The sequence below is a fragment of the Osmerus mordax genome, chromosome 11 (genome assembly GCF_038355195.1).
Source record: "Osmerus mordax isolate fOsmMor3 chromosome 11, fOsmMor3.pri, whole genome shotgun sequence".
Classification (NCBI taxonomy): Eukaryota; Metazoa; Chordata; class Actinopteri; order Osmeriformes; family Osmeridae; genus Osmerus; species Osmerus mordax.
In genome coordinates, this window is record NC_090060.1 from 17,263,469 (window position 1) to 17,291,450 (window position 27,982).

The 27,982-nt window shown below is 52.0% G+C and overlaps 1 protein-coding gene across 1 annotated transcript; it reads left to right on the plus strand.

Moving 5' to 3' along the window:
* On the plus strand, positions 1 to 27,481 carry mark4b (MAP/microtubule affinity-regulating kinase 4b). The gene is given in 20 exon segments (XM_067245748.1): positions 1 to 1,004; positions 9,850 to 10,047; positions 11,291 to 11,344; positions 16,111 to 16,159; positions 16,519 to 16,584; positions 16,794 to 16,864; positions 16,963 to 17,019; positions 17,399 to 17,533; positions 18,093 to 18,194; positions 18,281 to 18,400; positions 18,598 to 18,697; positions 19,144 to 19,253; positions 19,583 to 19,778; positions 19,948 to 20,164; positions 20,460 to 20,564; positions 21,690 to 21,864; positions 21,866 to 21,901; positions 21,903 to 21,961; positions 25,016 to 25,063; positions 27,148 to 27,481. Coding segments are annotated over 20 exon segments (2,280 nt in total). The 5' UTR covers positions 1 to 956.
* The last annotated feature ends 501 nt before the right edge of the window (positions 27,482 to 27,982 follow it).

A 27,982-nucleotide genomic window follows, 5' to 3' on the forward strand; every position in this document is an offset into this window, starting at 1 on the left:
TCAGCCCAAACTGTTGTAATGAATCAGCTGAAGAGGAAATCGTTTGTTTTTCGTCCGCTGATCACTGCCTAGCGGAGACTTTGAAGGAACTGCCTTTGACAACATCAGGAGAGGGGAAACCGAGGAAAACGGTGGTTGAACATCCGTCGATGCTTTATCCGCGATTCGGGTGCTCTTTCGATTAATTTCGTGGGCCAAGACTGTCTTATAAACTGTCTAGACAAATATTCGTGGGTAGAAGACTTGGTCCGGAACTCCACTTGGTTTTGGTGGAAGTGGTTGCCTTTATGAGCATCACCAACGTTTGCTAACCGGAATCAGAAATCTTTATCATCGACACGTCCACGGTCGGGGTGCGCACAAGCTAGCCTACCTGACGTTTTTTTTGTTTCCCCAATTGTTTTCCTCGCGGTTGTGACATCGCTCGAGCTGATTATGGAACAGCGCCCCTTTTCCCTCTGAAGATACACCCATGAACGGTGTTGGGAAGGGTTGGGAGGGATTGTTTCAAACATTCAATTGAATGTCCACTGAAATGGTGCGATAGCGAGAAGACTGGGGAAGAATGGGGTTGTCGATTTAGTTGTTTAATCCCCCCAAAATTTGGTTCAATCGGTGCCTCCTGTCGACAACAGTTTAACATGAACAGAATGTAGCGCGGAGGGTTGTAACCGACTTCCACACATAGCCTACAATCTTTGCAGTTTACCTTCTCCGTGACCAGCACTGCCTTTTGACTGTGAACATGAGAATTGTCTGAGAATCCAAGTCTGTCTACTCTCAACCCCGGTTTGGCCGGTTGGATAAAAACGGGCATCGATTGCCTTGGAACACTGGCCGGAGCACCATTGCTGACGGCCAATGTCGACCGTTATCTTGTCAAGAATTTAATAAATTGAGAAAGCTAAACACGATAAATCAAGATTCGCCAGGATTGAACGGAGAACTCAGGGACAATGTCTTCACGCTCAGCGGTGCCAGGGAACGAGCGGAACTCCGACCATGTAAGCATTATTTTACTGTCTTTTACAAGCAGGCTGTAATTCTGCCCTTTTAAAATGCCCCGTGGCCTTGAGATCAAGCTGTCTTGTCAAACGAACTGTAGGCTATAGATGCAACCAGGTAGGGCCACCCAGTAATCTCTGCTGTAAAGCCAGGGTGTTACGGCCCACTGTAGGGAATAATCAGTTCGGCTGATGCCCTCCAGACGTGGATGCCCACTGCGGGGCACAATAATATTGCTACATCATTTTCACGTCGCACATTTGTTCCGGTTAGCGGACGAATAGACAGGAAGGTGTGACCACCACCTCACCGGCCCTTCTGCGCACGCACACGGATGTCCCTAGAAACACACCGTCACCCCCAAATCAATAACGGATACGTGCTATTCAATCACATCCCGCTGATAATACAGCGTGTCCGTTAAACTCGAAACCTAATGTGTGAGTGTGTCTGTGCGAGTGAAGTATAGTTTTGTTCCAACTGTCATTGATTAGCTAGACTTTTGGGGAATAATGACTGGAGGACAATTAGTGCTCGAGCTGCGCCTGATGTCATGCATTGCAGCAGAAGCTCCTCCCTTCGTTTCATCCGTCAGCGCGCGGATGTTTTGGCCGCGGTCACTACAGACGTTTCCCTGCAAATCTTTGATTCGCTCGCATGACACTTGTTATTGCACAGCAATGACACAGCGTAAAGGGCGAGTCCGCCCGTTTCAGCCTGCCTCCATATCGGTTTAACTAACAGTTATGCGAGATAGTTATCTGTTTACCGCCATCGATCCGCACGCTCAGACCCCGTCATAGTGAAGATCCGCATCCTGATTGGATGCGAGCAGTTCTGTTAAGGATTTGACAGGACCACACCCAGACGAACCAACTATTTTAAGGATTCATCTCTTGATCCTGTTCTATCTAACCAACATCAATGCGCTAATTTAACACAACTATTATAACTTGACTATCCTAGCTCTCTCATACAGGTTTCATTAAACGTGGCCAATACATGTCCCCTCACACTTTTTAAAATTAAGAAAATCATATGTAACGGCTGCATCCTCAGTTATTACAACAATCTGTCGCACCCATATTTGAAAACAAACCTACTTCCCTACTCTTGTGTAACAGATGTTCTCTGACAGTGACACTAGCTCAGTAGCGACGCAGAAAGACAGACCGCCCAGGATCATGGCCGCCGGCCCAGCGTCCATGTTGGCATTTGATGTCGAGACAGAGACAGGAGCCCAGGAACGAACCCCTCGTTCTGTCACAAGCCGCTGTCGTTAGCAACCTCGCCATGGAAACCAGAAGAGGGGGGCCTCTCGCTCCTTAAAACCCTGAGAGGGGGAGAGGAGAGGAGAGGAGAGGAGAGGAGTGGAGTGGAGTGGAGGGGAGGGGAGGGGAGGGGAGGAGAGGAGAGGAAGGGGGGAGAGGAGAGGAAGGGGGGAGAGGAGAGGAAGGGGGGAGAGGAGAGGAAGGGGGGAGAGGAGTGGGCTTGGACTGGAGAAAGCTGACACCCAGCCCCCAGCCTCCAGCCTATCACGTTGCTCCGAGCCTGTGTCCGGGCAGGTCTTGTTGATGGCTGTAGTGATTGGAGATTGGATCGTGTTCCTTGGTGCCCCTTGTCTCACCACCTGGGAATACCTGGTGAGAGAGACCTGCAGAGAGGGTGTGTGTGTGTAAGTTGTCTGTGTGTGTGTGCGCAGAGAAGTTTCAGAAACCTGAAGACTTGCATTCAGACCCACAAGAGCTTGTTCCCTGCAAGCTTAAGCTCTGCAGGTTAACACAGTCCCACTCTTCTCAAACAGAGCCGGTTGAGATCCCCGATACATCACAACGTGCTACAGAAACCCAGCTGAAGGTGTGTTATTAGAGCCGTGAAGAGACAGTTTAATATTCACCACTTAGCACCTTGTCCAGACAACTGATCTTACATAAGTGGTGTGGTGTGTGTTTGTTCTTTGGTGTCTTCAGCCCCCAGCCTCTTCCCAGCCCCCTCAGGAATAACCAGCCTCTTCACAGCCCCCTCAGGAATAACCAGCCTCTTTACAGCCCCCTCAGGAATAACCAGCCTCTTCACAGCCCCCTCAGGAATAACCAGCCTCTTCACAGCCCCCTCACGAATAACCAGCCTCTTTACAGCCCCCTCAGGAATAACCAGCCTCTTCCCAGCCCCCTCACGAATAACCAGCCTCTTTACAGCCCCCTCAGGAATAACCAGCCTCTTTACAGCCCCCTCAGGAATAACCAGCCTCTTCACAGCCCCCTCACGAATAACCAGCCTCTCTACAGCCCCCTCAGGAATAACCAGCCTCTTCACAGCCCCCTCAGGAATAACCAGCCTCTTCGCAGCCCCCTCAGGAATAACCAGCCTCTTTACAGCCCCCTCAGGAATAACCAGCCTCTTCACAGCCTCACAGCACACATGGCAGCCTTCAGTAGCCAGCCAGACTGCTGGTCTGATCTGCAGTTCTTGCCTCTGCCAGCCAGCTAGCCAGCACACACACACATTAGAACATTAGAACACACTCACAAAGATACTAACCCACACTATAACACTCACACACTAAAACAAATGCACTATAACACACATGTGGACACACGCACACACACACAGCTGATATCTGCCTGGAGACCAGGGTCTGTAACCCTGCTCCTGGAGAGATACCTGCCTGGAGACCAGGGTCTGTAACCCTGCTCCTGAAGAGATACCTGCCTGGAGACCAGGGTCTCTAACCCTGCTCCTGAAGAGATACCTGCCTGGAGACCAGGGTCTGTAACCCTGCTCCTGGAGAGATACCTGCCTGCAGTTTTTTTGCGTCAACACAAATTTAGCACACCTGATAATGAGCTGGTTGGCCAGGTAGCTAGTATTAAATCAGGTTCATTACGTGTGGTTGGAGCAAAAACTTCCAGGTAGTAAGCCTTTTTGTGTTGCTGTCAAGCGATCTGAAAGGCGATAGATGGACTGTTGGCAGATGCTAGGCAGGCCTGGTGACTGGAACAGCCGGTGTTATAACGTGACCCTCCATACCGCCAGCACTGAGGGTTTGAAAGAGGCGGCCTTCGGCGAGTTGCGTAACCGTTAGGACCTCTGCTGTGTCTGTTTACCTGAGTGTCTGAAGGCCTGAGTTGTCAAGGTAACCTAGTGCGCATACCCTGTCTGCCTCACCAGCTGGTCTGAGAGACAGAGAGGGGGGGGGGGGGGGGACAGAGAGAGGGGGGGGGCAGAAAGAGAGTAAAAGCTGAAGAGAGAGAGAGAGAGAGAAAGACGAGAGACAGAAAGAAAGAGGACCACATAGAGAAAGACAGAGGGACAGAGAGAGAGAGAGAGAGAGGGACAGAGTGGATGTGTCTGTCAGCTCTGTGACACTTCCTGTGGAGGGGGTTCAACTCACAGAGGGCTTTCTAAACGCTTTCCAGCCCCATGAAACCTGACATCTGCAGCTCCACAGCCAGATACACCACTGTTCGAGAAGTGGTGTCTGTTTATCTCCCTGTGTGGGCGGAGTTAACCTCTAGCATCCAACCATTCAGCCTATTGTGACACGGCAACAGTTTCGTCTTTACTTCCTGTCTCTGCCACCTTTCGATGTGAACACTACATTATCCGTTAACGGGTGACGGTTTCCGGTGTCTGGCCTCTGTTCCCTGCCTGTCCTGCTGTGACCTGAGCACGTTGTGACGCAGAGCGCCCGTTGCCGGGGGCGAGGGGTGTCACCGCCCACGCCGGAGGGGTACCTGTGAAGAGTCGCGAGCGAGAGGATGGAGAGAGTGAGTGGAAAAGAGGAAGAGAGTAGAAGGGAGGGAGAGGGAGGGAGAGAGAGGGAGAGGGAGGGAGAGGGAGAGAGGCAGGCCGGCAGGCAGGCAGAGAGAGTGATAGCAGAACAAACAAAGCCTGAGCTGTAGGAAGATTCTCTTACATGAGGAAGAACTGCACTGACAGATTATGCAAACTTTCCGTCTAGTCGCAGAGACAGAGAAAGGGAAGGATGTACTAACACACGGAGAGGGAGGGAGAGGGAGGGAGAAGAGGGGGAGAACAGAGAGAGATACAGAGAGAGTGAGAGAGAGAGGAGGAGAAACAGATTCAGATAGAGAAAGGGAGGGAGGGAGGGAAGGAGGGATCTGGAACAGTACAGAGCTGTAGACACATGATGGTCCAGACTGGATAGTTGTAAGCAGAGTATCCTGTTTCAATTTGCATTGTGTGTGTGTACGTTCGTATGTACGTTCGTTTCTTCATTTTTTGTAATAGATGCGTTGCTGGTATTTAGTTTAGTCTGATTCTGTTGTTTTCTCTCTGGACCCTCTCTCAGCCAAACCAGGAAGAAAAAAAACTCTGAATCACATGACACACGTGACACATGAGTTGTGTCCCCAGGACAGGAAATGATGCGGTTGGTTCTGGCCACAGCTTCCTGTGGTCTCTGACACCTTGTTGCTGTGTTTGGTTTGTGGATTGACTTGACTGGCTTACATATTGTTGTATGGAAGCCCCTTTGTGCTGCCTTCAGCTCATTGTGACCCACCGCTGTGGTGCAAAGGGTGGGTCACAAGGAGACGAAGGCAGCACAAGGGTTTTAACCAGAGGCTGAGTCCAGCCGGTGTCGGGTCAGTGTGACTAGCGCGTCATCCTCGAGGGTGAACGTGTACAGTCGTGGCCATAAGTTTTGGCAATGACAAATGTTGTGTTTGGCAAAGTTTGCTGGTTCGGTATTTGAGGAAAATGTTTTCACATGTTTCTATAGAATACTGTAATACAATAAGGCACATTTCATATTTTTTTAAGCTTTTTGGGGGCGAACATTTCCAATATATGCAAATAGTCCCCTCTTTTACAGCAGTCAATCTGCTCTTAAAATCCAATCAGAATGATAGAGGGATTTCACCTGGCTATAACTAGTTCACACTTTCCCCTGTGCTGATGATATGACTTACTGAAATTATGTTAGCAGTCATTTTATGCCAAGGCCCAGCATGCTTTGCAAATGCAAAATATATGTCGCTCCCAATACTTTTGGCCACGGCTGTAGACTCAGGACATCCCTGGACCTCAGATTTAGGATATTCGCTCGCTAGAAGATACGCTATGCGATCTCCTGAGCATGTGTGGAACGAGTCTTCTAAGAGGACCTCAGAGAGGTAGATTACAGAACTACTACGAACCCATGGTGTCCCCAGCTGTCCCTGTACGTGTCCACACGGTTCATCACAGGAAGAGGAAGTGAGGTTGAGAGGCCAGGGGGTGGGGCTTGTGTGTATGTGAGGGGGAGGATGGGGGGTGTTGGGGAAAGGCAGGATGTGTGCAACCCTGACCCATCCTCAGCCTTCTCCCATAACACACACACACACCTACAAACACACTCCTACAGACACACACACCTACAAACACATTCCATTTAGTCATTTAGCAGACGCTCTTATCCAGAGCGACTTACAGTAAGTACAGGGACATTCCCCCCGAGGCAAGTAGGGTGAAGTGCCTTGCCCAAGGACACAACGTCATTTGGCACGGCCGGGAATCAAACTGGCAACCTTCAGATTACTAGCCCGACTTCCTCACCGCTCAACCACCTGACTCCCACACACCTACACACACATACCTACACACACACACTCCTACAAACACACTCCTACAGACACACACCTACAAACACATTCCTACACACACATACCTACACACACATACCTACACACACACTCCTACAGACACACACTCCTACAAACAAACATGTGCAGCCCTGGCTGAACCAAGATGCCATTCCGAGGGCGGTTCCCATTGTTCCTGATGTGAGTGTGTGTGTGGACATGTGACCAGAAACACCGTATTTGACTGTATATCCACTTCCTGGAGCAGTAAACCTCAGTCTGCCCCTCTTAATTAACATGGGAGTGTTGCACTGTATCACTATAGGATTACTGCAGTACACTGTCATGTTACCATATGTGCTTCTGCCTTCTCTCTAGGCATGAATTAGGACTTCTGGAGGTGTGAAGTGAATGATACTCTATGACTGTTAAAGAGTGCAAAACAATTGGTTGGCTGGCTGGCTGGTTGACTGGCTAGCTGGCTGAATGGTTGGCTGGCTGGCTGACTGGCTTGCTAGCTGGATAGTTGACTGGCTGGCTGGCTAGCCGACTGACTGGCTGGTTGGCTGAATGGTTGGCTGGCTGGCTGACTGGCTAGCTTACTGACTGGCTGGTTGTTTGTCTTCCAGTTAGCTTCCTGCTGTTGTTGTGTTTGTAGGTAAGCGATGACTCTGCACTTTACTGTCTCTTTTCTGTCTCTTCTCCCTTGCGTTGCTCTTTATTCTGTCAGCGATTTCCCTGGTTATCTCTCCTATCTTCAACGTTTCATTTGGCCAATAAAGTAAACCAAACTATCGGTTTGAATCGGTCCAAGTGATGACTTGTGTTGGAGTTTGAGCCTTGGGCGGCTGAAGAGCATGTTTGTTGGAGATGTAGAGTTAGAGAGATATAGGCCTAGTGTCCCAGACATGGATTAAGCCAAGTCCTGAAGTAAGAGAAAACATCTCTATTGAAAAGTTTAGTCAAGGACTAGGCTTAATCAATGTTTGGAAAACTGGGCCGTAGAGTTGTGTAGAGAGAGAGATAGTTCTGGGTTGATGCTAGGTAAAGAGAGAGAGATAGTTCTGGGTTGATGCTAGGTAAAGAGAGAGAGATAGTTCTGGGTTGATGCTAGGTAAAGAGAGAGAGATAGTTCTGGGTTGAGGCATTGCTTTCTCACAGTGGATACCTCTGTTTCCTCATCCCTTGAGGCCACGTACACACACACACACACACACACACGCATACCTTTCCAACCAGCCCAGTCTCATAGTCACATGCCTAATCTGTTTTCTATCTGTTGTTGTCCCGTTCAGGGAACAGCCTGCAGCCTGGGTCTGGGTCTGGGACGATTGTCTCGGCCGAGTCACGTCTTTTCAACACTCTTTCAAAAGTCTCACTTACGCCCCCCCCCACACACACACACACACACCGTCCCAGCTCGCTACTTCTCCAGCCTGCTGGTGAATTTAACAGCCCCCCACCATCCCAACACCACACACACACACACACACACACAGATCCTGCACCCACCACTCCCCAGCCCCTACTGAATACACTTGCTTGGTAAGCATGGAGGGGGGGCTCGATAGACCGTTCTCCTTGAAAGGGGAAAATTATGAGGGGGAAGTGAGGGGGAGGGAAAGAGAGGAGAGGAGAGGAAGGGAGAGGAAAGCTGGGAGACAAATTGATTTGTGGGGGTGGTGGGTGGAGAGGAGGGGTGAATAAGGGTGGGGGGTAGATGGAGAGAGGGAGAGAGAGACAGATATCAGTGGGGGGGGTTGACGAAGGGCATGTCCCTCTTGGGAAGCCCCCGCCCAGTCTCCTTCCTCAGGGAGCGAGGGAATCAGGAGGAGAAGAGAACAGGTGGAGGACAGAGGCCTTGAGCCAGGCTGTGGCACCGCAGGGGGTAGGAACGGATAAAGGGATAGAGAAGGAGAGAGAGTCTAAAGGAGAGAGAAATTTAAAAGATAAGGAGATAAAAAGAAGTTGAGAATAGGGGGGAAGAGAGAGGACTGAGAAGGAGAGGTAGAAGGAGAAATAGAGAGGGAGTGGGGGAAGGAGAGAAGGAGAGAGGAGACATCTGCCAAGAAATGTCTGATCCCACACCACACGCTCTGCTACACCTGATAGGATGAGCCAGGGTCATGACTCGTGTGTGTGTGTGTGTGTGTGTGTACATGTTTTATGGAAGGTCAGACCTTGTGATCAGTGTGTGCTGGATGATCTATAAAGACTACCTCCTTATCTTACATTTACATATAGTCTTTTAGCAGACGCTCTTATCCAGAGCGACTTACAGTACAGTAAGTATAGGGACATTCCCCCGTAGCAAGTAGGGTGAAGTGCCTTGCCCAAGGACACAACGTCATTTGATTAGCACAGCCAGGAATCGAACCAGCAACCTTCTGATTACTAGCCCGATTCCCTAACCGCTCAGCCATCTGACTCCATCTTACAGTCAGAGGCCACAGAAGTGTGGGAGAGGAGGAGAGAGAGAAGGAGAGGGAGAGAAGGAGGAGAGAGAGGAAGAGAGGAGCGAGGGAGAGAGAAGGAGAGGGAGAGAAGGAGGAGAGAGAGAAAAGGATGGTGAGAAAGAGTCATGAGGAGGACAAAGTCACAGATTTTCTCTCCCGTCCTCCATCTCTTCTTCTGACAGACTCACAAGGCCGTGAGAGTATAACTTTACACCAGCTACAAAATCCACCTGTATTGTGGTCATCCCACTGAGGAGAGGGTTGTGTGGTGGGGGTGGTTGGATGACAACGCCCCTATGGCCTAAGGGCAGTATCTCAGCCAGCTGCTGTCCTTCCAGCTGAGTCAGCTCCTCCACACTCTGACTTAGCATGTCTGTATTGAGTCACTGTGACGACACTGAGAGCTACCCGGGTTCAAATCCCACTCCCTCGATCGGAAATATACACTGGCCCATGATCATGCTCCATGCTGTGTTCACACCCAACGCAAATTGAATTTTTCGTGCGGCAAGATGTAAAGTCAATGCAAACACGCAAATTATGTCTGTCGCATCTTTCGCTTGAGTAGAAACAGAGGTAGAGGGAGGGCGCCAGCACAACAGGACGGTAGTTATGGTCATAACAAAGAACCTTCTAGAGGTTCTGTAGGAGAGAGCTTGTGCGACTGTGTGATCTGAAGTCTGCTATCTTTTGGATGAAAATAGTAACGTAATAAAGTTAGGGTTTGGTCAGTTGTTGACATGTTTTTAATGGTTGCTTCCATCTCTCTTTTTTTCTCTCTCTACTCCTCGGTTTCCCAGCATACCTCTCTCTCAGCCAGCCGCTCCGAGAAGGGCACTGGTTGGTCGAGCCGGTCGCTGGGGGCGCGGTGTCGGAACTCCATCGCCTCGTGTTCCGACGAGCTGCCTCACATCGGTAACTACCGGCTTCTGAAGACCATCGGGAAGGGCAACTTCGCCAAGGTCAAGCTGGCCCGCCACATCCTGACCGGCCGTGAGGTGAGAGGTTGACTGATCTGGAGCAGATTGAATCAGTACAATTCTGGAGCAGGTAGAATCAGAACCATTCGGGAGCAGGTAGAATCAGATCATATAGAACCAGAATCCTACTTTTGGATTGTTTTGATAACAATAATAGAGAAAGAATCTGATGAATCATATACAGAATCATATTCAGCATCAGAGCTTCCCTGCTCTGACCTCTTCATGTCCTGTCCGGTACTGTGCTGGTTGAACTTTGACCTGTGTGTCCCCCCTGGTCTGACCTCTTCATGTCCTGTCCGGTACTGTGCTGGTTGAACTTTGACCTGTGTCCCCCCTGGTCTGAACATTGGCTGGAAGCTCAGAGCAAAGAGATGATCACATACTAGTCACAGTTTTCTCTGGAGGCCACTTTCAGACCTTACAGCCTGACTGTGTGTGTGTGTGTGTGTGTGTGTGTGTGTGTGTGCATCCGTCACACATGTTTTTAACATTAGGCCCACAGTGAGATTCAAGGCTGCTGTGGGCACACAATGTGACCTGTTTGATCACACAGTCATGACCCACATCTCTAAGTAGATCATTCCCAGGGATTGGTGGAACCCTAAACTCAGGGACATGCACCGCAGTCATGTGACAGTGCAGTCATGTGACAGTGCTCCAGCCCAGTGCTGTATACATTAACAGAGGCTGCTGGCCTCATACTGTGGACAGACCTGTAATCCTCTTAACAGGCCAGCCCAGGCCAGCCCAGCCCAGGCCAGCCCAGCCCAGGCCAGCCCAGCCCAGCCCAGCCCAGGCCTGTTCCAGGCCAGGTCCATAACAGTGCTCCTTGACATGCTCCCATTACTGACCTCTGTCCTTTCTATACTGACGGTAACAGAGGGGAGGGTGTAGCTCGGTGGTTAGAGCACTGCAGATCAAGAGGTTGCATGTTCAAATCCCCCACCACCACCACAACGTGCACTCTGGGCTCCTTGAGATAAAAGCAGGAATCAATCCGTTATTATAAATAATAGGAACTCTGAGTGAGGCACACAGGGAAGCCCTATAACATCAGGGAGGACTGGGAATCATCGGATCATAACCGGTTATCATCTACTACTTCTGCTTGGGTGCAGTGGATCGTAGGATTTATTTTTGACACTCTTTTGGAATAGTTCAATAGTTCAGGCCATTGTGATCAGCGTCCTGATGTTATAGAGTACTGGAACATCATTGTTATGAAGCAGTATTGTCATGTGGTTTTGTTGTCTCTTAGGTTGCCATCAAGATCATAGACAAGAGCCAGCTCAACCCTACCAGTCTGCAGAAGGTGAGGAGCATGCGAAAGAAACGCTCACGTTGTGGGATTGGTGTGCGTGCGTGTGTGTGTGTGTGTGTACTCATTTGTGTGTGTGTGTGTTCCCGTGAGAGCCCTGCTGGAGATAAGGAACCTCTACAGTTTAACCAGGCCAAGGGACAACTGCGACGTCACTGTTTGTTTACCATACATGTCAACCGGCCAATCAGCTTCTGAGATCATGCTCACACAGTGTTATATAGCAGGCTGTGGAGGGCTGGCGGCCAGTCAGTAAACACACATTCTTAGAGGTGAGAAGTGTAGTTGTGCTGGTTACCACCACTCCTGCAGTCATGTGGAGGTGATCACACGCACACACGCACACACGCACGCCAGTGTGTCCGGATTCTGCAGTTTGAGAGGGCTGTGTTTACGTAGCTGCACACAGGTTTAATTGGACTAGGCTTCTCTCCAGATCCAGCTCTGAAGGTCGATATAAACTTGAGGGAAGAAAATGCAGATAGCAGAGTAGGGTGAAAACTAAGTTCTCACACGCAGACACACACACACACAGATACACGCAGACACACACACACACAGACTGGAGCCTAAACTGGCTGCTGAACACTGTCTAGGTCTTTTGGGTCAGTCAATAGGCCAGCCAGCCTGCCAGCCTGTCAATAGGGCTGACAGTGGCTGGCCTATGGCCAGTCAGCCTGTCCATAGGCCAGCCAGCCTGTCCATAGGCCAGTCAGCCTGTCCATAGGCCAGTCAGCCTGTCCATAGGCCAGCCAGCCTGTCCATAGGCCAGTCAGCCTGTCCATAGGCCAGTCAGCCTGTCCATAGGCCAGTCAGCCTGTCCAAAGGCCAGCCAGCCTGTCAACAAACCAGCCAGCCAGTCCATCAGCCAGCCAGTCTGCCCATCGACTGCAGTTCTATCTTACCCCCATATAGACCAGCTCAGCTCTATCTGACCCCCATATAGACCAGCTCAGCTCAGCGAAACACACAGCTGGATCACAGGGTGTATGATGGCTAAGACTTCCTGTGCTGTGGGGAGACCAGCATGTGTTTCCAGAGACAATTATGTGTTGGGAGAGACCAGTATCTGTCTGGGTGTTCTGTGTCATGCCAGACATACTGGTCTTACTCCACAAGAGAGGAGTGTATCATCGTGTGTGTGTGTGTGTGTGTGTTTACGATATACAGTAGTTTTGTGGGTCAGCGTCAGGGAGGGGCCTGAGGGAATTGGCATCTCTGCAGAGGTGTGTGTGTGTGTGTGTGGTGTGTGTGTGTGTGGTGTGTGTAGGCATACTGCAGCAGGATTGCGGTGGGCTGCCTTCCCTGTCCTGTCAGCAGAATCTTGTGCCATTCAGGACAGGACACACAGCCCGTTGCATCCAGGTGACTGTGTCGCACACACACACACTCGTTCCCACGGCTCAGCTGCAGCAGGTGATTTACCAGACAAGGCCCCACCCCTTTCTGCAGTGCTGCAGTGCAGTGCATCCTGGGTAATTTGGCAGAAGCCAGAGTATTAATCGGATTGGACGAAAGTGCTGCTTCTTGTTTCCCCACCCCCCCTTCTCCTTCACTGTCTGATCCTGTTAGGATCATACAGGGATCCCCCCTATGTGTGTGTGTGTGTGTGTGTGTGTGTGTGTGTGTGTGTGTGAGAGAGAGAGAGAGTCTTCCCTGGGACCCCCTCTCGCAGTAGCAGCATTCCAGACAGGCGAACAATAGGAGCAGCCAGGTCCTTCAGGGGCCCTGGGTCACAGTGTGTGTGTACCCAGTGTGACATGAAGACACAGCTTGCTACCGTGTATGGTGTTATTGTGTGAGTGTGTAATGTGGATTATTAGCTAGCAGAAGGGTGCAAGGAGGGGGGCAGGGGGAGGAGGGGGGCAGGGAGTAGGGGGCTCTTTTCTGACCCTTTGTGTGGGGGTCTCTCTCTCTCTTTGTCTCTCTCTGTGTCTCTCTCTCTGGAGGGGGTGGAGCCTATGGAGTCAGCCCGTAATGCCCCTAAGTGAGTGTGGCCAGGGAAGTGGGGCGGGAGAGAGGCGGGGTTACTACCTGGGTTGACATGGCAACCGTGACGTGGGGCCATCGCCATGGGAATAAACCAGGAAGAGAGAGAAGGAAGTGGACAGGGAGAAAGAAAGAGAGGGGGAGAGAAAGAGAGAGAGGAGGAGAGACAGAAAGATGGGGGACGATAAAACCGAGAGCAGAAAGAGAGGCCGTCACCATGGTGATCTGATTATGATGCTCAGAGCTCAGCTGACACCCTCGCTCCCTCTCCTCTCTCCCCCTTTCTCTCTTGCTCTCTCTCCCTTTCTCTCTCTTGCTCTCTCTCTAAAGGCTATTAGATACAGTAATGTTTGTCTGTGTGTGTTTTGTAAGTGGAGGCCTGTCATACAATATAACTGTCTGGTCTCATCAGTATACTGAGTGTGTGTGTGTGTGTGTGTGTGTACTGAGTGAGTGTGTGTGTACTGTCTGAGTGTGTGAACTGAGTGTTTGTGTTTGTTGAGTGTGCGTGCTTCTGTGTGTACTCAGTCAACGTGTGTGTGTGTGTGTGTGTGTGTACTCAGTCAACGTGTGTGTGTGTGTGTGTGTACTCAGTCAACATAAGAGGGATTATACATAACCTGTCTGCTACTGTGTGTGTGTGTTTGTGTGTGTGTGTGTGTGTGTGTGTGTGTGTGTGTGTGTGTGTGTGTGTGTGTGTGTGTGTGTGTGTGTGTGTGTGTGTGTGTGTGTGTGTGTGTGTGTGTGTGTGTGTGTGTGTGTGTGTGTGTGTGTGTGTGTGTGTGTGTGTGTGTGTGTGTGTTAACAGTAAGTTGGGCCTGCAGCAGCTGTTCTGTGAAGTTTTCATGTGGAAACAGAGACGTGTGTTAAAACTAAGAAGAGTTTCCCAGAGAGCTGTGCTTCTCAGAATAGCAGCGTGGCTGAACTGTACGCCCTAATCCATGCTCTGCTCCCATGTTTGGATTACAGACACACACACACACACACACCTGGTCATCTGGTTCAAGCAGATTGGAGGGATATTTATACTCCTCAGGACTCCACTGGCTTCAGCTGCAGCTGAGTGTCTTGACCTGTTCGACAGACACCGTGGGGGGGTGGGGGTGGGTGTGGTGGGGGGGGGGTGGTGGGGGGTGTGTGTGTGGGTGTGGTGGGGGGTGTGTGTGTGATAGCTTCAGCCATGCAGACAGACAGCTGATCAATATCAGTGTCCTGCTGCATGCAGATCATCAACAACCCTGTAGACTGGTCTTTCCTCTTCTCTGTCCTCTCAGACAGTCATCATGTTCCTCTGGGAGGGGGAGGGGGGGGGGCAGGAGGGTGGTGGTGATGATGGGACACAGCAGTGACTAGTGTGTTGTAGTCCTCTCCACATAACTGTGTGTGTGTGTGTGTGTGTGTGTGTGCGGGGACATCCATATATCGGTTGGATAAGTCATGTATTTATCCGGTCATCAAGGTGATCACATCACCTTGATGACCGGGTTAGAGGGGGAGAGAGAGAGCCTGCCTGTCTGCCTGTCTTTCTGTCTTTCTCATTCACTCTTCTTCTCTCTCCCTGTTTTCTTTGCTTCTGCTTTCTTTTCTCTCTCTCCTATCTCTCTCCTTTCCTCTCTCCCTCCTCTCTCTCTCCTTTGCTCTATCTATTTTTGTCTCTATTGACGTCTCCTTCCTGTCTCTAGACCAGCCTTACCCATGTGACACAGGAGTGCTTCTTTTTTATGTGGCCATGTCCTCACACACACACACACGCAGGTTCATACAGAGAACGCCTCAGGCTCTGTCGTTTACCCAGAATGCATTGTGCTCTGCCGTCCACAACTTGTCTCCCCAGTTACACGTCAGCACCAGGAAAAGAAACTTGTGAACGTGTGTGTGTGTGCCAGTGTGCCATTCCCACATATGAAAAGTGTGTGTACGTTAACTTGTATAAACGGGTATATTTATCCCCATGAGTCACCTCAGAACCACAGCGTAGCAGAATCACTAACTCTGTCAAGCTCCATGACGGATGAGGACCAGGGGGGATGTTTTACCCAGGAAGAGAGGCCCTCTGTTGGGCTGTGTCTAGTCGGAGGCTCCCTGGGGTGGCTGAGTCCATAATTAGCAGGGAGGATTGAGAGAGGCGGAGAAAGGAGGCGAGGGGAGGGGAGGGGAGAAGGAGGGGCATCCATTTGCAAGACTAGCAGCTGATCCTGATTATGAATGAGGGAGAGAAAGAGGTAGAGAAGGAGAGAGAGAGTAGATGTGGTAGCTCCAGTTCTAGTACCCTGTACTACAGTGTCTCTGAGACTTCCACCTGGTCCAGTCCTAGTACCCTGTACTACAGTGTCTCTGAGACTTCCACCTGGTCCAGTCCTAGTACCCTGTACTACAGTGTCTCTGAGACTTCCACCTGGTCCAGTCCTAGTACCCTGTACTACAGTGTCTCTGAGACTTCCACCTGGTCCAGTCCTAGTACCCTGTACTACAGTGTCTCTGAGACTTCCACCTGGTCCAGTCCTAGTACCCTGTACTACAGTGTCTCTGAGACTTCCACCTGGTCCAGTCCTAGTACCCTGTACTACAGTGTCTCTGAGACTTCCACCTGGTCCAGTCCTAGTACCCTGTACTACAGTGTCTCTGAGACGTCCCATCCTGATGCTGTGTACAGCCTGGTTCCTCCCTACAGCCACACTCAGACTAACTCACAAACGCTGAATAAACACCTTGAATAAGAGAGGGTGGATCTGACCATGTTCTCCTCCCCCTCCTCCTCCTCCCCCCCTCAGCTTTTCAGAGAGGTACGCATCATGAAGGGTCTCAACCACCCCAACATCGGTGAGTGACACTACTCAAGCTGGGGGTGTGTGTGTGAAGAGAGAGAGAGTGTGTGGAGAGAGAGAGTGTGTGTGGAGAGAGAGAGAGTGTGTGTGGAGAGAGAGAGTGTGTGTGTGGAGAGAGAGAGTGTGTGTGGAGAGAGAGAGTGTGTGTGGAGAGAGAGAGTGTGTGTGGAGAGAGAGAGAGTGTGTGGAGAGAGAGAGAGTGTGTATGTGAAGAGTGTGTGTGGAAAGAGAGACACAGTGAAGAGAAAGAATGTGTGTGTGTGTGTGTTTGTGTATAAGTGAACAAGTTTGTTTTGTAGCTCTGTACTAACTAAGCCCTGTGTGTGCGTGTGTGTGTGTGTGTGTGTGCTCCAGTCCAACTGTTTGAGGTGATCGAGACAGAGAAGACCCTCTACCTGATCATGGAGTACGCCAGTGGAGGTCAGACCCTCCTCTCCTCTTCTCTCCTCCATGTTCTAGTAGCTTGTTAGGCAGAGTGCACTGATGTCCCCCTTCTCTCTCTCTCTGTCTCTCTCTCTCTCTGTCTCTCTCTCTCTCTGTCTCTCTGTCTCTGTCTCTCTCTCTCTCTCTCTGTCCCTCTCTCTCTCTCTCTCTCTCTCTCTCTCTGTCTCTCTCTCTCTCTCCTCCAGGTGAGGTGTTTGACTACCTCGTGTCTCATGGGAGGATGAAGGAGAAGGAGGCCAGAGCCAAGTTCAGACAGGTGAGAGGAGGACCTATCTGCCTGTCTATCTACTTGTCGACTTGTCTTTCTACTTGTGTGATATCACTCTTCTCCCTGCCCACCCCCCCCCCCTCCAGATTGTGTCAGCGGTCCACTACTGTCACCAGAAGAACATCGTCCACAGAGACCTGAAGGTACCAGTTCTTTCTGAGTGGTCGTGTCAGGCCCAGAGCAGCCATGTTTACACGCAGGGCTTCCTGTTCAGCTAGCACTGACATCTCTGATCCCCCTCCACATCTCCTCATGCCTCCCTGTCTCCCTGCCTCCCTGTCTCCCTGCCTCCCTGTCTCCCTGCCTCCCTGTCTCCCTGCCTCCCTGTCTCCCTGCCTCCCTGTCTCCCTGCCTCCCTGTCTCCCTGTCTCCCTGCCTCCCTGTCTCCCTGTCTCCCTGTCTCCCTGCCTCCCTGTCTCCCTGCCTCCCTGTCTCCCTGCCTCCCTGTCTCCCTGCCTCCCTGTCTCCCTGCCTCCCTGTCTCCCTGCCTCCCTGTCTCCCTGCCTCCCTGTCTCCCCCCAGGCTGAGAACCTTCTCCTAGATGCTGACACCAACATCAAGATAGCAGACTTTGGCTTCAGTAATGAGTTCACCCTGGGCAGCAAGCTGGACACCTTCTGTGGCTCCCCGCCCTACGCCGCCCCTGAGCTCTTCCAGGTAGCCACGCCCCTCCCTCCTCCCTCACGCTCACCTTCAGTCTCCCCGGAGACGAGCCTTCACTCACAACCATCTCACTTTCCTTTCTTCATCCTTCTATCCTTATATCTTTTTACCCTTTCATCCCTCCGTCCCGCCTCCTCCTCCTCCTCCCCCTCCTGCCCTCCTCCTCCCCCTCCTCTCCTCCTGCCCTCCTCTCCTCCTCCCCCTCCTGCCCTCCTCCTCCCCCTCCTCTCCTCCTGCCCTCCTCCCCTCCTCCTCCTTTCTTCCTCCCCCACCTCTCCTCCTCCCCCTCCTCTCCTCCTCCCCTCCTCCTCTCCTCTCCTCCTCCCCCTCCTTTCTTCCTCCCCCACCTCTCCTCCTCCCCCTCCTCTCCTCCTGCCCTCCTCCTCTCCTCTCCTCCTCCCCCTCCTTTCTTCCTCTCCTCCTCCCCCACCTCTCCTCCTCCCCCACCTCTCCTCCTCCCCTCCTCTCCTCCTGCCCTCCTCCTCTCCTCTCCTTTCTTCCTCCCCCACCTCTCCTCCTCCCCCTCCTCTCCTCCTGCCCTCCTCTCCTCCAGGGTAAGAAGTATGATGGTCCTGAGGTGGACATTTGGAGTCTGGGGGTCATCCTCTACACACTGGTCAGCGGCTCCCTGCCCTTCGACGGACAGAACCTCAAGGTGTGTGTTAACGTGTGTGTTAACGTGTGTGTGTGTGTTAAAAACGTGTGTGTGTTAACATGTGTGTGTGTGTGTGTGTCCTCCAGGAGCTGCGAGAGCGAGTGTTGCGGGGGAAGTACCGCGTGCCCTTCTACATGTCTACAGACTGTGAGGGCATCCTCAGGAGGTTCCTGGTGCTCAACCCAACCAAACGCTGCACCCTGGAGGTGAGGAGAGGCACTGCAGCACACACAGACAGACACACATTAACACACACACAGACACATGTAGGATACAGACGCACAGAGAAGTCTTATTATAATAACAAATATATATAGATATAACACTACATTTAAAGCCCTAATCACACCCCCACACACAGTCATGTCCTCTGCAGTAATGGCTGCCCCTCACCTCCTCCCAGCAAATCATGAAGGACAAGTGGATGAACGTGGGCTACGATGGAGACGACCTGAAGCCGCACATAGAGCCTGAAGAGGACTACAACGACACCAGCCGCATCGGTGAGAAGAACTACAACACCCACAAGCCTGCCTGCCTCTCCCTTCCCACTGGTGCTCTGCTGGGGTCTGCCCTGCCTCACCCTGCCTCACCCTGCCCTGCCTTACCTTGACTCATCCTGCCCTGCCTCCCCCCACCCTGCCTTACCCTGCCCCACCCTGCCTCACCCTGCCTTACCCTGCCTCACCCTGCCTTACCCTGCCTCACCCTGCCTTACCCTGCCTCACCCTGCCTTACCCTGCCCCACCCTGCCTTACCCTGCCCCACCCTGCCTCACCCTGCCTTACCCTGCCTGGCCCTGCCTTACCCTGCCTCACCCTGCCTTACCCTGCCTCACCCTGCCTCACTACACATCACTGTGATCTTCTCTTCACCGTCTCTCTCTCATTCTCACTGTGCCTCGTATGCCCTCTCCCTACCTGTGTGTGTGTGTTTGTGTGTGTACCAGACGTGATGGTGGGCATGGGCTACCCCAGAGAGGAGATCAGAGATGCCCTGAACACCAAGAAATACAACGAGGTCACGGCCACCTACCTGCTGCTCGCACGCAACAACCAGGTGGGCACCAACTTCATCTGGTCTGTGTGTTTGTATGGGAGTGTTTGTTAGCAGGAGTCAGGTGGCTGCGCGGTTAGGGATCGGGCTAGTAATCTGAAGGTTGCCAGTTCGATTCCTGGCTGTGCCAAATGACGTTGTATCCTTGGGCAAGGCACTTCACCCTACTTGCCTCAGGGGAATGTCCCTGTACTTACTGTAAGTCGCTCTGGATAAGAGCATCTGCTAAATGACTAAATGTAAATGTAGCAGATGTGTGACAGTGACCATATATCTCTCTCTCCCCCCTCCTCCCCTCCCTCTCTCCCCCCTCCCCCCCCCCCCCCCCCCAGACTGAGGGGGAGTCCAGGACGAGCAGCAGTCTGAGCCTGGCCAGGGTGCGACCCAGCACCGTCACCAACGGCAACGCCAAACACTCCACCCCACCCCCCTCCTCCTCCACGCCCAGCTCCGCCCCCTCCTCCGCCCACAGCAAACCACAGCGCAGCGCCTCCACCTATCACCGCCAGCGGCGGCACAGCGACTTCTGTAAGCCAATCGCAATGCTCCAATCACAACGCTCCAATCACAACGCTTCGTAGCAAAACTATTCTAGTGTTTTCATGGTGGAGTACGCAGCTCTTGCAGCGCAAATGTAGTAAACCTCCCTCTCTCCCCCATCTCTCCCTCCCCCCTCTCTCTCCCCCATCTCTCCCAGGTGGGCCCGCCCCCCCGTCCGCCCCCCCCAAGCGGAGCCCCAGTAACGTGGCGGAGGGGGCGGGGCTTAAAGAGGAGCGGCTCTCGGTGAGGAAGGCCAGCTGCAGTGTGGTCGGCAGTCGCAGCCTCCAGCCCCCCTCCAGCCCCATGGTTAGCTCCGCCCACAACCCCAACAAGGCCGAGATCCCCGACCGGCGCAAGGAGGTCAACACCGTCACGTGAGGGGAAGGGTTTTAACTGTGACACCGTCACGGTGAGGGGAAGAGTTTTACTGTGACACCGTCACGGTGAGGGGAAGGGTTTTACTGTGACACCGTCACGGTGAGGGGAAGGGTTTTACTGTGGACACCGTCACGGTGAGGGGAAGGGTTTTACTGTGACACCACTCCAGTGTTTTAACTCCCCACAGATCAGACTGACTGATTCATATGATAACTAGGGGTCAGGTTTTGAATAATCGATAGTTTCATTGTGATGTAATGAATAAACAGACTGATTGACCGACTGGTTTCAGAACAACATCCCTGCCAGTGCCATGACCAGGCGGAACACGTACGTGTGCACCGACCGCTCCAGTACAGACAGACACACCCTGCTGCAGAACGGCAAAGAGAACAGGTGGGTGGGTGTGTGTACGTGTGTGTGTGTACGTGTGTGTGTGTTTGTACGTGTGTGTGTGTGTACGTGTGTGTATCCTCTGTTCTGGTGTGACAGATGGCTGTCTGCTTTGGTCTCAGAGCAGACACCATGACCTCCTCGCCATCCCTCCCTCACCCTCTCACTCTCTCCATCTGTCCCCCCCCCCCCTCTATGAGGGAGAGCCATAATGTGGTGGTGGTGCGACTTACTGTAAGTCGTGATAGGATGAGAGAGGAGAGGAGCAGGGGAAGAAAGAGGAGGAGAGGGAGAAGAGGAGGAGAGGGAGAGGAGGAGGAGAGGGAGAGGAGGAGGGGGATGGGAGGAGGAGGAGGAGGAGAGGGAGAGGAGGAGGAGGAGAGGGAGAGGGAGAGGAGGATGGGAAGAGGGGGATGGGAGGAGGAGAGGGAGAGGAGGATGGGAGGGGGAGAGGGAGAGGAGGAGGGGGAGGAGTGAGGAAGGGAAGAGGAGGAGGAGTAGTGGAGAGGAGAGGAGGAGGAGGAAGAGGAGTAGTGAGGACAGGCACTGTGCCAGTCTAACCCACTGTCTCGGTCTAGCCTGTCAGTGTGATGTCACGCTAGACTAGCTGATGGGACATGTGCAGTAAGAGAACACACACATTCACACACACACACCCACACACACACACACACACACACTGTAACCCTCCATGCTCCTCTCCATCCCTCCTCACCTCAGCAGAGGTTAACTGACTCTGCTGTCAAACGGCTGTACACCGACCCAGCACGACCCCAGAGAGTGTGTGTGTGTGTGTTTTCTAGAGCGTGAAGGGAGGAGACCCCAGGCCATCTCTCTCTCTCTCTCTCTCTCTCTCTCTCTCTCTCTCTGTGTTTGTCTCTCTCTCTTTTTGTCTCTCTCTGTTTGTCTCTCTCTCTTTCTCTCTCTCTCTCTCTGTTTGTCTCTCTCTCTCTCTGTGTTTGTCTCTCTCTCTGTTTGTCTCTCTCTTTGTTTGTCTCTCTCTCTGTTCGTCTCTCTCTCTGTTTATCTTAACAGGTCTATGGTACAGGGTAAGGGTTACAGCTGTTGGCACTACTAAAGCAGCAATAATCCCCCAAATAATGATCTTCTCCTCCTCCCCCCCCCCAGCTCGGTGTCCCACCGCCTCCCCCCCGCCTCCCCCTCCACCCACAGCATGGTGGGGGCGTCCGGCGCGTCCAGCGCAGAGCGCTCTCGTCTCACCAGGGGCGCCAGCGTCCGCAGCACCTTCCACGGGGGCCAGATCCGAGACCGCCGCCCCCCCTCCCACGCCCCGCCCACCTCCCCCCACGCTGTCGCACGACGCCAGCCCCCTCCCCCCACGCACGCACCCGAGCATCCTCCAACCTGTTCTCCAAACTCACCTCCAAGCTCACACGCAGGTAAGAGGAGGAGAGAGAGAGGGGGGGGGAGGGGGGGGGGGGACAGGGGAGGAGAGAGGGGTAGGGGGGAGGGGGAGATGAGGTAGGGTGATTCTGTTTCTATTTTAGAGAGATGGTGAAGTTGGACTTTAGTCCTTCCCCCTGCTGGACACCAGAGTGTGGTGTGTGTGTTCTAACAGGGAGGTTCTCTGCTCTCCAACGACAGTTTAACAGTGTCAGACTATGATGTTGACTCAGTTACATCATATATGGATCGTTAATACTCACCAGACATGTAGCTAATGAGTTTCAGAGCCAGAGAGATGGAGAGATGGAGAGATGGAGAGATGGAGAGATGGAGAGAGAGAGGGAGAGAGGGTAGAGAGAGAGGGTAGAGAGAGAGGAAAGCACACAGAGAGAAAGAGAGGGCAGAGAGAGAGAGAGAGAGAGAGAGAGAGGGCAGAGAGAGAGAGAGAGGCTCGCTGATATTTGTGTAAAAATGAGTGAAAGTAAGCATTTGTCTGAAACATGTTTTGGGAAGTAAAGTACTGATACCAGAAACATCTACTTAAGTACAGTAAGGAAGTATTTGTGCTTTGTTACTTCCCATCTCTGGTGCGCACGTGTGGCTGTACCCTGTTACACTCTGTGTGGGTGGGTGTGTGTGTGTGTGTGTGGATGGGTGGGGGAGGGGGGTGTGGGGGAGGGGTGTGTGTGTGTGTGTGTGTGTGTGTGTGTGTGTGTGTGGATGGGGGAGGGGGGTGTGGGGGAGGGGTGTGTGTGTGTGTGTGTGTGTGCTTTCAGAGGGATTGATCTTCTCTCATCTGTTACCCTGTACTAACCTTCCTCTGTCCAGCTATTTTCTCCTCCTTATCACACGCTCCTGTACCCCTCCCTCCTTTCATCCCTTCTTCCCCTCCTCTCTCTCCTCCAATCCCCTCCTCCTTCCCTATTTTCTCCTCTTTTCTCCTCTTCTCCCCTCCTCTCCCCTCCTCTCTCCTCCCCTCCTCTCTCCTCCCCTCCTCTCCCCTCCTCTCCCCTCCTCTCCCCTCCTCTCTCCTCCCCTCCTCTCTCCTCCCCTCCTCTCCCCTCCTCTCTCCTCCCCTCCTCTCTCCTCCCCTCCTCTCCCCTCCTCTCTCCTCCCCTCCTCTCCTTCTCTCTCTCGATTGTGGCTGTTTTGAGAAAGCTTCCTTTGTTTGTTCATTTCTGTTTAGTTTCTGCGACTCGATGCTGCTGTCTGATCCTCACGTCTGCTCTTCCCATCTCGGCTTCTTCTCTCTTGCTGTGATTCTCTTTCTTTCTTCTTCTCGTTCGTCTCTTCTCTCTCTGCCTGTGTATCTCTCTTTTCTTTCTTCTCTCAATCCCTTCATCTCTCTCTTTCTTCGTAGGGTCAATCTTGACCCCTCTAAGCGTCCGAGCTCAAACAAGTCTGTCTCGGGCTGCACTCTCCCACAGGGATCCAAATCTGTTAGTAAGTGTTCTTGTTCCCATGTTACCTCACTGGCTGCTTCTCTCTGTGCCTGCCTGCCTGCCTGCCTGCTGCTGCTTGACTGACTACCAGCTCTCCTGCCTACCTCATCCTCCTCCTCTGTCCCCCTGCCTCTCTTTGTCTGTGTGTGTCCTGCCTCTCTGTGTGTGTGTGTGTCCTGCCTCTCTTTGTCTGTGTGTGTCCTGCCTCTCTGTGTGTGTGTCCTACCTCTCTCTGTCTGTGTGTGTCCTGCCTCTCTCAGTCTGTGTGTGTGTGTGTCCTGCCTCTCTCTGTCTGTGTGTGTGTCCTGCCTCTGTGTATGTGTGTGTGTGTGTGTGTCCTGCCTCTTTGTGTGTGTGTGTGTGTGTCCTGCCTCTGTGTGTGTGTGTATGTGTGTGTGTGTGCCCTCTGCCTCTAAGCTGGGCTCAGCACTAGACTGCCCCCTAGAGGGCTGAGCTGACACTGCAGTCACTGGTCACTCTGTCACATTGTTCACATTGTTGGTGCTCCCACTGTGACATGGCTCACCGAGGTTGGATGTTCTCACCAGAGGGGGGCTCCCAGGTCCTGGAAGAGCTGTGACACTGCTACAGTAGAAGTTGTCTGTTGGTTTGAGGTTCTGTCAGAGTGTTTGGATGTGACCAGACTGCCCCCTGTGCACTGGCAGACACATTACACAGGAAGTCAAATCAACATTTTATTTGTTCAGCCCTTTGTACAAGCAGTGTCACAGACGGCTTCACATACGCCCACAGAACTGCTTCTCAACCAACCTAAACCAGACCACACACACACACAAAGGCAGACACACACACACACAGACAGACAGACAGACAGACAGACAGACAGACAGAAGGGTGTTGTGAGTTAGGAGGGGGTTAGTGAGCAGAAAATCCCCCTCAGGTTAAAGCAGGATTAGTTATGTAACCTGGTCCTTATCCAGCTCCTACTGATCTCCCTCTGTCTCAGCTAGCCAGCCGTGTCAAGTCCTCACACTGCCTGTTGGAACCACACACACACACTGACATTCACATTCTCTCACACACCCTCACACACACTCTCACTCACAAACATAATAACCTGCTGAATTCCTGCCAGACTCCCGCAGCTAAGGACATCTCTGTCCAGGTAGATTCCCCCCACTCATTATTCCTGGAAAAGGTTTAGGGTTGCCAGATTGGTGAGGAGGAAACCCCCGTTTAGCGCAGAGAGCAAGTGTACAGTCTGTACACTTGTGTGGCAGTGCCCCCTGTGTCTGTTCGGTGTAGGTGCAGGCCTCTCGTAGCCTCCAGCCCCTTCCCCCCTCCCCTTCCCTGGTTCCTGCCTACATCCCCACACTCTGTACACCAGCCATCCTGTGTGACTGCACCGTGTGACGCTGTGACACCCGTCTGTGTGTTGATGTTGTTTATAAATCACCCGGTGGAATGTTTGTAGTGACGGCTGATGATGTCACTGTGGTCAGTCTGTGATGTCGTCCGTGCTGTGGTTGGTGTGGCCTTGCTGGTTGGGGCGTCACAACAGGAAGGGGAGGGGGTTAAGTGGGGGTCTTCTGTCCCCTGATTGGCTGATCCATTCCTAACACACACTTCCTTCTTCCTCTTGAGGGTCACAGACGAACCTGAGAGAGGCCCCAGCCGATCTCCGGTCACAAGGTGAGTCACACCCTGACCCCTAACCCTGACACAAGTCACACCCTGACCCCTGACACTAGTCACACCCTGACCCCTGACCCCTGACACCAGTCACACCCTGACCCCTGACACTAGTCACACCCTAACCCACCTGACACTAGTCACACCCTAACCCCTGACCCCTGACACTAGTCACACCCTAACCCCTGACACTAGTCACACCCTAACCCCTGACCCCTGACACTAGTCACACCATAACCCCTGACACTAGTCACACCCTAACCCTAAACCAAATCTAACACCAGTCTAAAACATGAAAGTACATCTTGAAAATATGGGTGTAAATCCAAATGAGGCCCAGGGGGTAGTGAAGCTGGTAGCATCAGCGCAGGAGCAGGTTGTGACCTGTGCTCTCTCTGCTGTAGATCCGCCCGCTCTAACACAGGCTCTGGGGAAAACCTGCAGGTAACAGCAGCTCGCTCCATAAGGGGGGCTGCCACTCTCCAGACCTCAATATCCATATATCTAGACCATAGACGTGAATATCTATATATCTAGACCATAGACGTGAATATCTATATATCTAGACCATAGACGTGAATATCTATATATCTAGACAATAAACGTGAATATCTATATATCTAGACCATAGACGTGAATATCTATATATCTAGACAATAAACGTGAATATCTATATATCTAGACCATAGACGTGAATATCTATATATCTAGACAATAAACGTGAATATCTATATATCTAGACCATAGACGTGAATATCTATATATCTAGACAATAAACGTGAATATCTATATATCTAGACAATAAACGTGAATATCTATATATCTAGACCATAGACGTGAATATCTATATATCTAGACAATAAACGTGAATATCTATATATCTAGACCATAGACGTGAATATCTATATATCTAGACCATAGACGTGAATATCTATATATCTAGACAATAAACGTGAATATCTATATATCTAGACAATAAACGTGAATATCTATATATCTAGACCATAGACGTGAATATATATATATATATATATCTAGATCATAGATGTAAATATCTATATATCTATTCTAGACCATAGATGTAAATATCTATGTATCTATATATCTCTAACTTTAAGTGTGTAGGTTGGGCTCAGCTTCTCTGCGTGGCTAGCTGTGTTTGGAGGACATGTAGATGGACGTAACACTGGCTGGGGACGTAGATCCTGTAACTGTAAGACCTGGTTACCTCAGCGGTGTAAAACTAACGTGAAAAACCATCTAAATGTGATTTGACATCATTGAGGGGAGCATGTCAGTAGAGAGATGTTGTGTGATGGTTGAGCTTCTCCTGGGATGCCCTGGGAAGCAGCTGTGTACCGGAAGGTAAACGTGTTGTTGTTGTTGTGTAATCCTTGTTGTTGTTGACTCTCGTGTCCTGATGTTCTAAAGCTGTGACTCACAATAGGATCTGGAACTTCCTGGTTCGGGTGCACTTCATTTGGCTTCCGTTGTGCAATGAAACCAATGGAAGCGATTAAAACACGTAAAACGCTGCCAACTGGTGCACCCTGTGACCTAAAACAATCACATTCCTCACGGTGGAGATGTTGTCAGCCACAGATTAAGAAGAGATGGCAGTTAGTCAGATTAGGAAATTAGATGATGTTAGAAGCTTATTTGGCAGCTCTGCAAACCAACTTTGTATGATAATAATTTATTGTTTTTCTTAATTTTTTTTCTTCTCACTCTTCACCTACACACACCACTACACCCCTCTCCCACCCCTCTCACTCTAACCCCTCTCACTCCCACCCCTCTCACTCTAACCCCTCTCCCACCCACCCCTCTCACTCTCACCCCTCTCACTCTCACCCCTCTCACTCTCACCTCTCTCACTCTCACCTCTCTCACTCTCACCCCTCTCACGCTCACCTCTCTCACTCTCACCCTCTCTCACTCTCACCCCTCTCTCACCCCTCTCACGCTCACCCCTCTCACTCTCACCCCTCTCTCACCTCTCTCACGCTCACCCCTCTCACTCTCACCCCTCTCTCACCCCTCTCACGCTCACCTCTCTCACTCCCACCCTCTCTCCCCTCCAGTCGCCATCTACCTGGGCATCAGAAAGCGCCCGAGCCCCGGGCCCCCCGATGCGGCTGGGATGTGAGGGTCCGCAGCCCGCGGGACCCAGCGGAGGTGGTGCTGGCGCTGCGGGAGGCAGCGCAGGGCTGCGGCTGCCAGGTGCACCTGGCCGGCCCCTTCCTGCTGTCCTGCACCCACGGGGCGGCCGGGGCGCGCGTGGCCTTCGAAGCGGAGGTGTGCCAGCTGCCAGGGGGCCCGGCGCGCTCCAGCGGGGTCCGCTTCAAACGCCTCTGGGGAGCGCCTCTTGCTTTCAGGGACATTGCGACCAGAGTGTCCAAGGAGCTGGAACTCTGAGGGAGGGGCTTAGGGAGGGGCGGGGCTTGGGGAGGGACTAAGGGGGGGAGGGGCCTAGGGGTGGACGGATGACCGGAGGAAGAGAAGGAGGAAGGCCAGACCATATGAGAGAACTGACATTTTACGTCCACCCCGTCAGCTCCCCACCAACCTCGCTTGCCCCCCTCACTCGCCCCCCCCACACACACCCGCTTGTGTCGCCAGGGCGACGCTGATAGAAAGCCACGGACGGAGACCTGCTAGTGTGCAACCTTAATCCCCGCGACTCGAGTACGATCTGTGACCTCTGACCCCTGCTTAGACTCCGCCTCCTCGGACGCGACCTTTGAACCCACTGATCTCCGACTGTTGTTTTTTTTATTATTAATTTTTAACATTATTATTTTGGATATTTCCAAATGAAGATGTTGTATTTGTCATGATCACTCAATTATTTTTTTGTTGTTCAATCCTTTTTGAGAGCTGCTATTTAAAAAGGTTTTCAAATTTGTGTTTTATTAG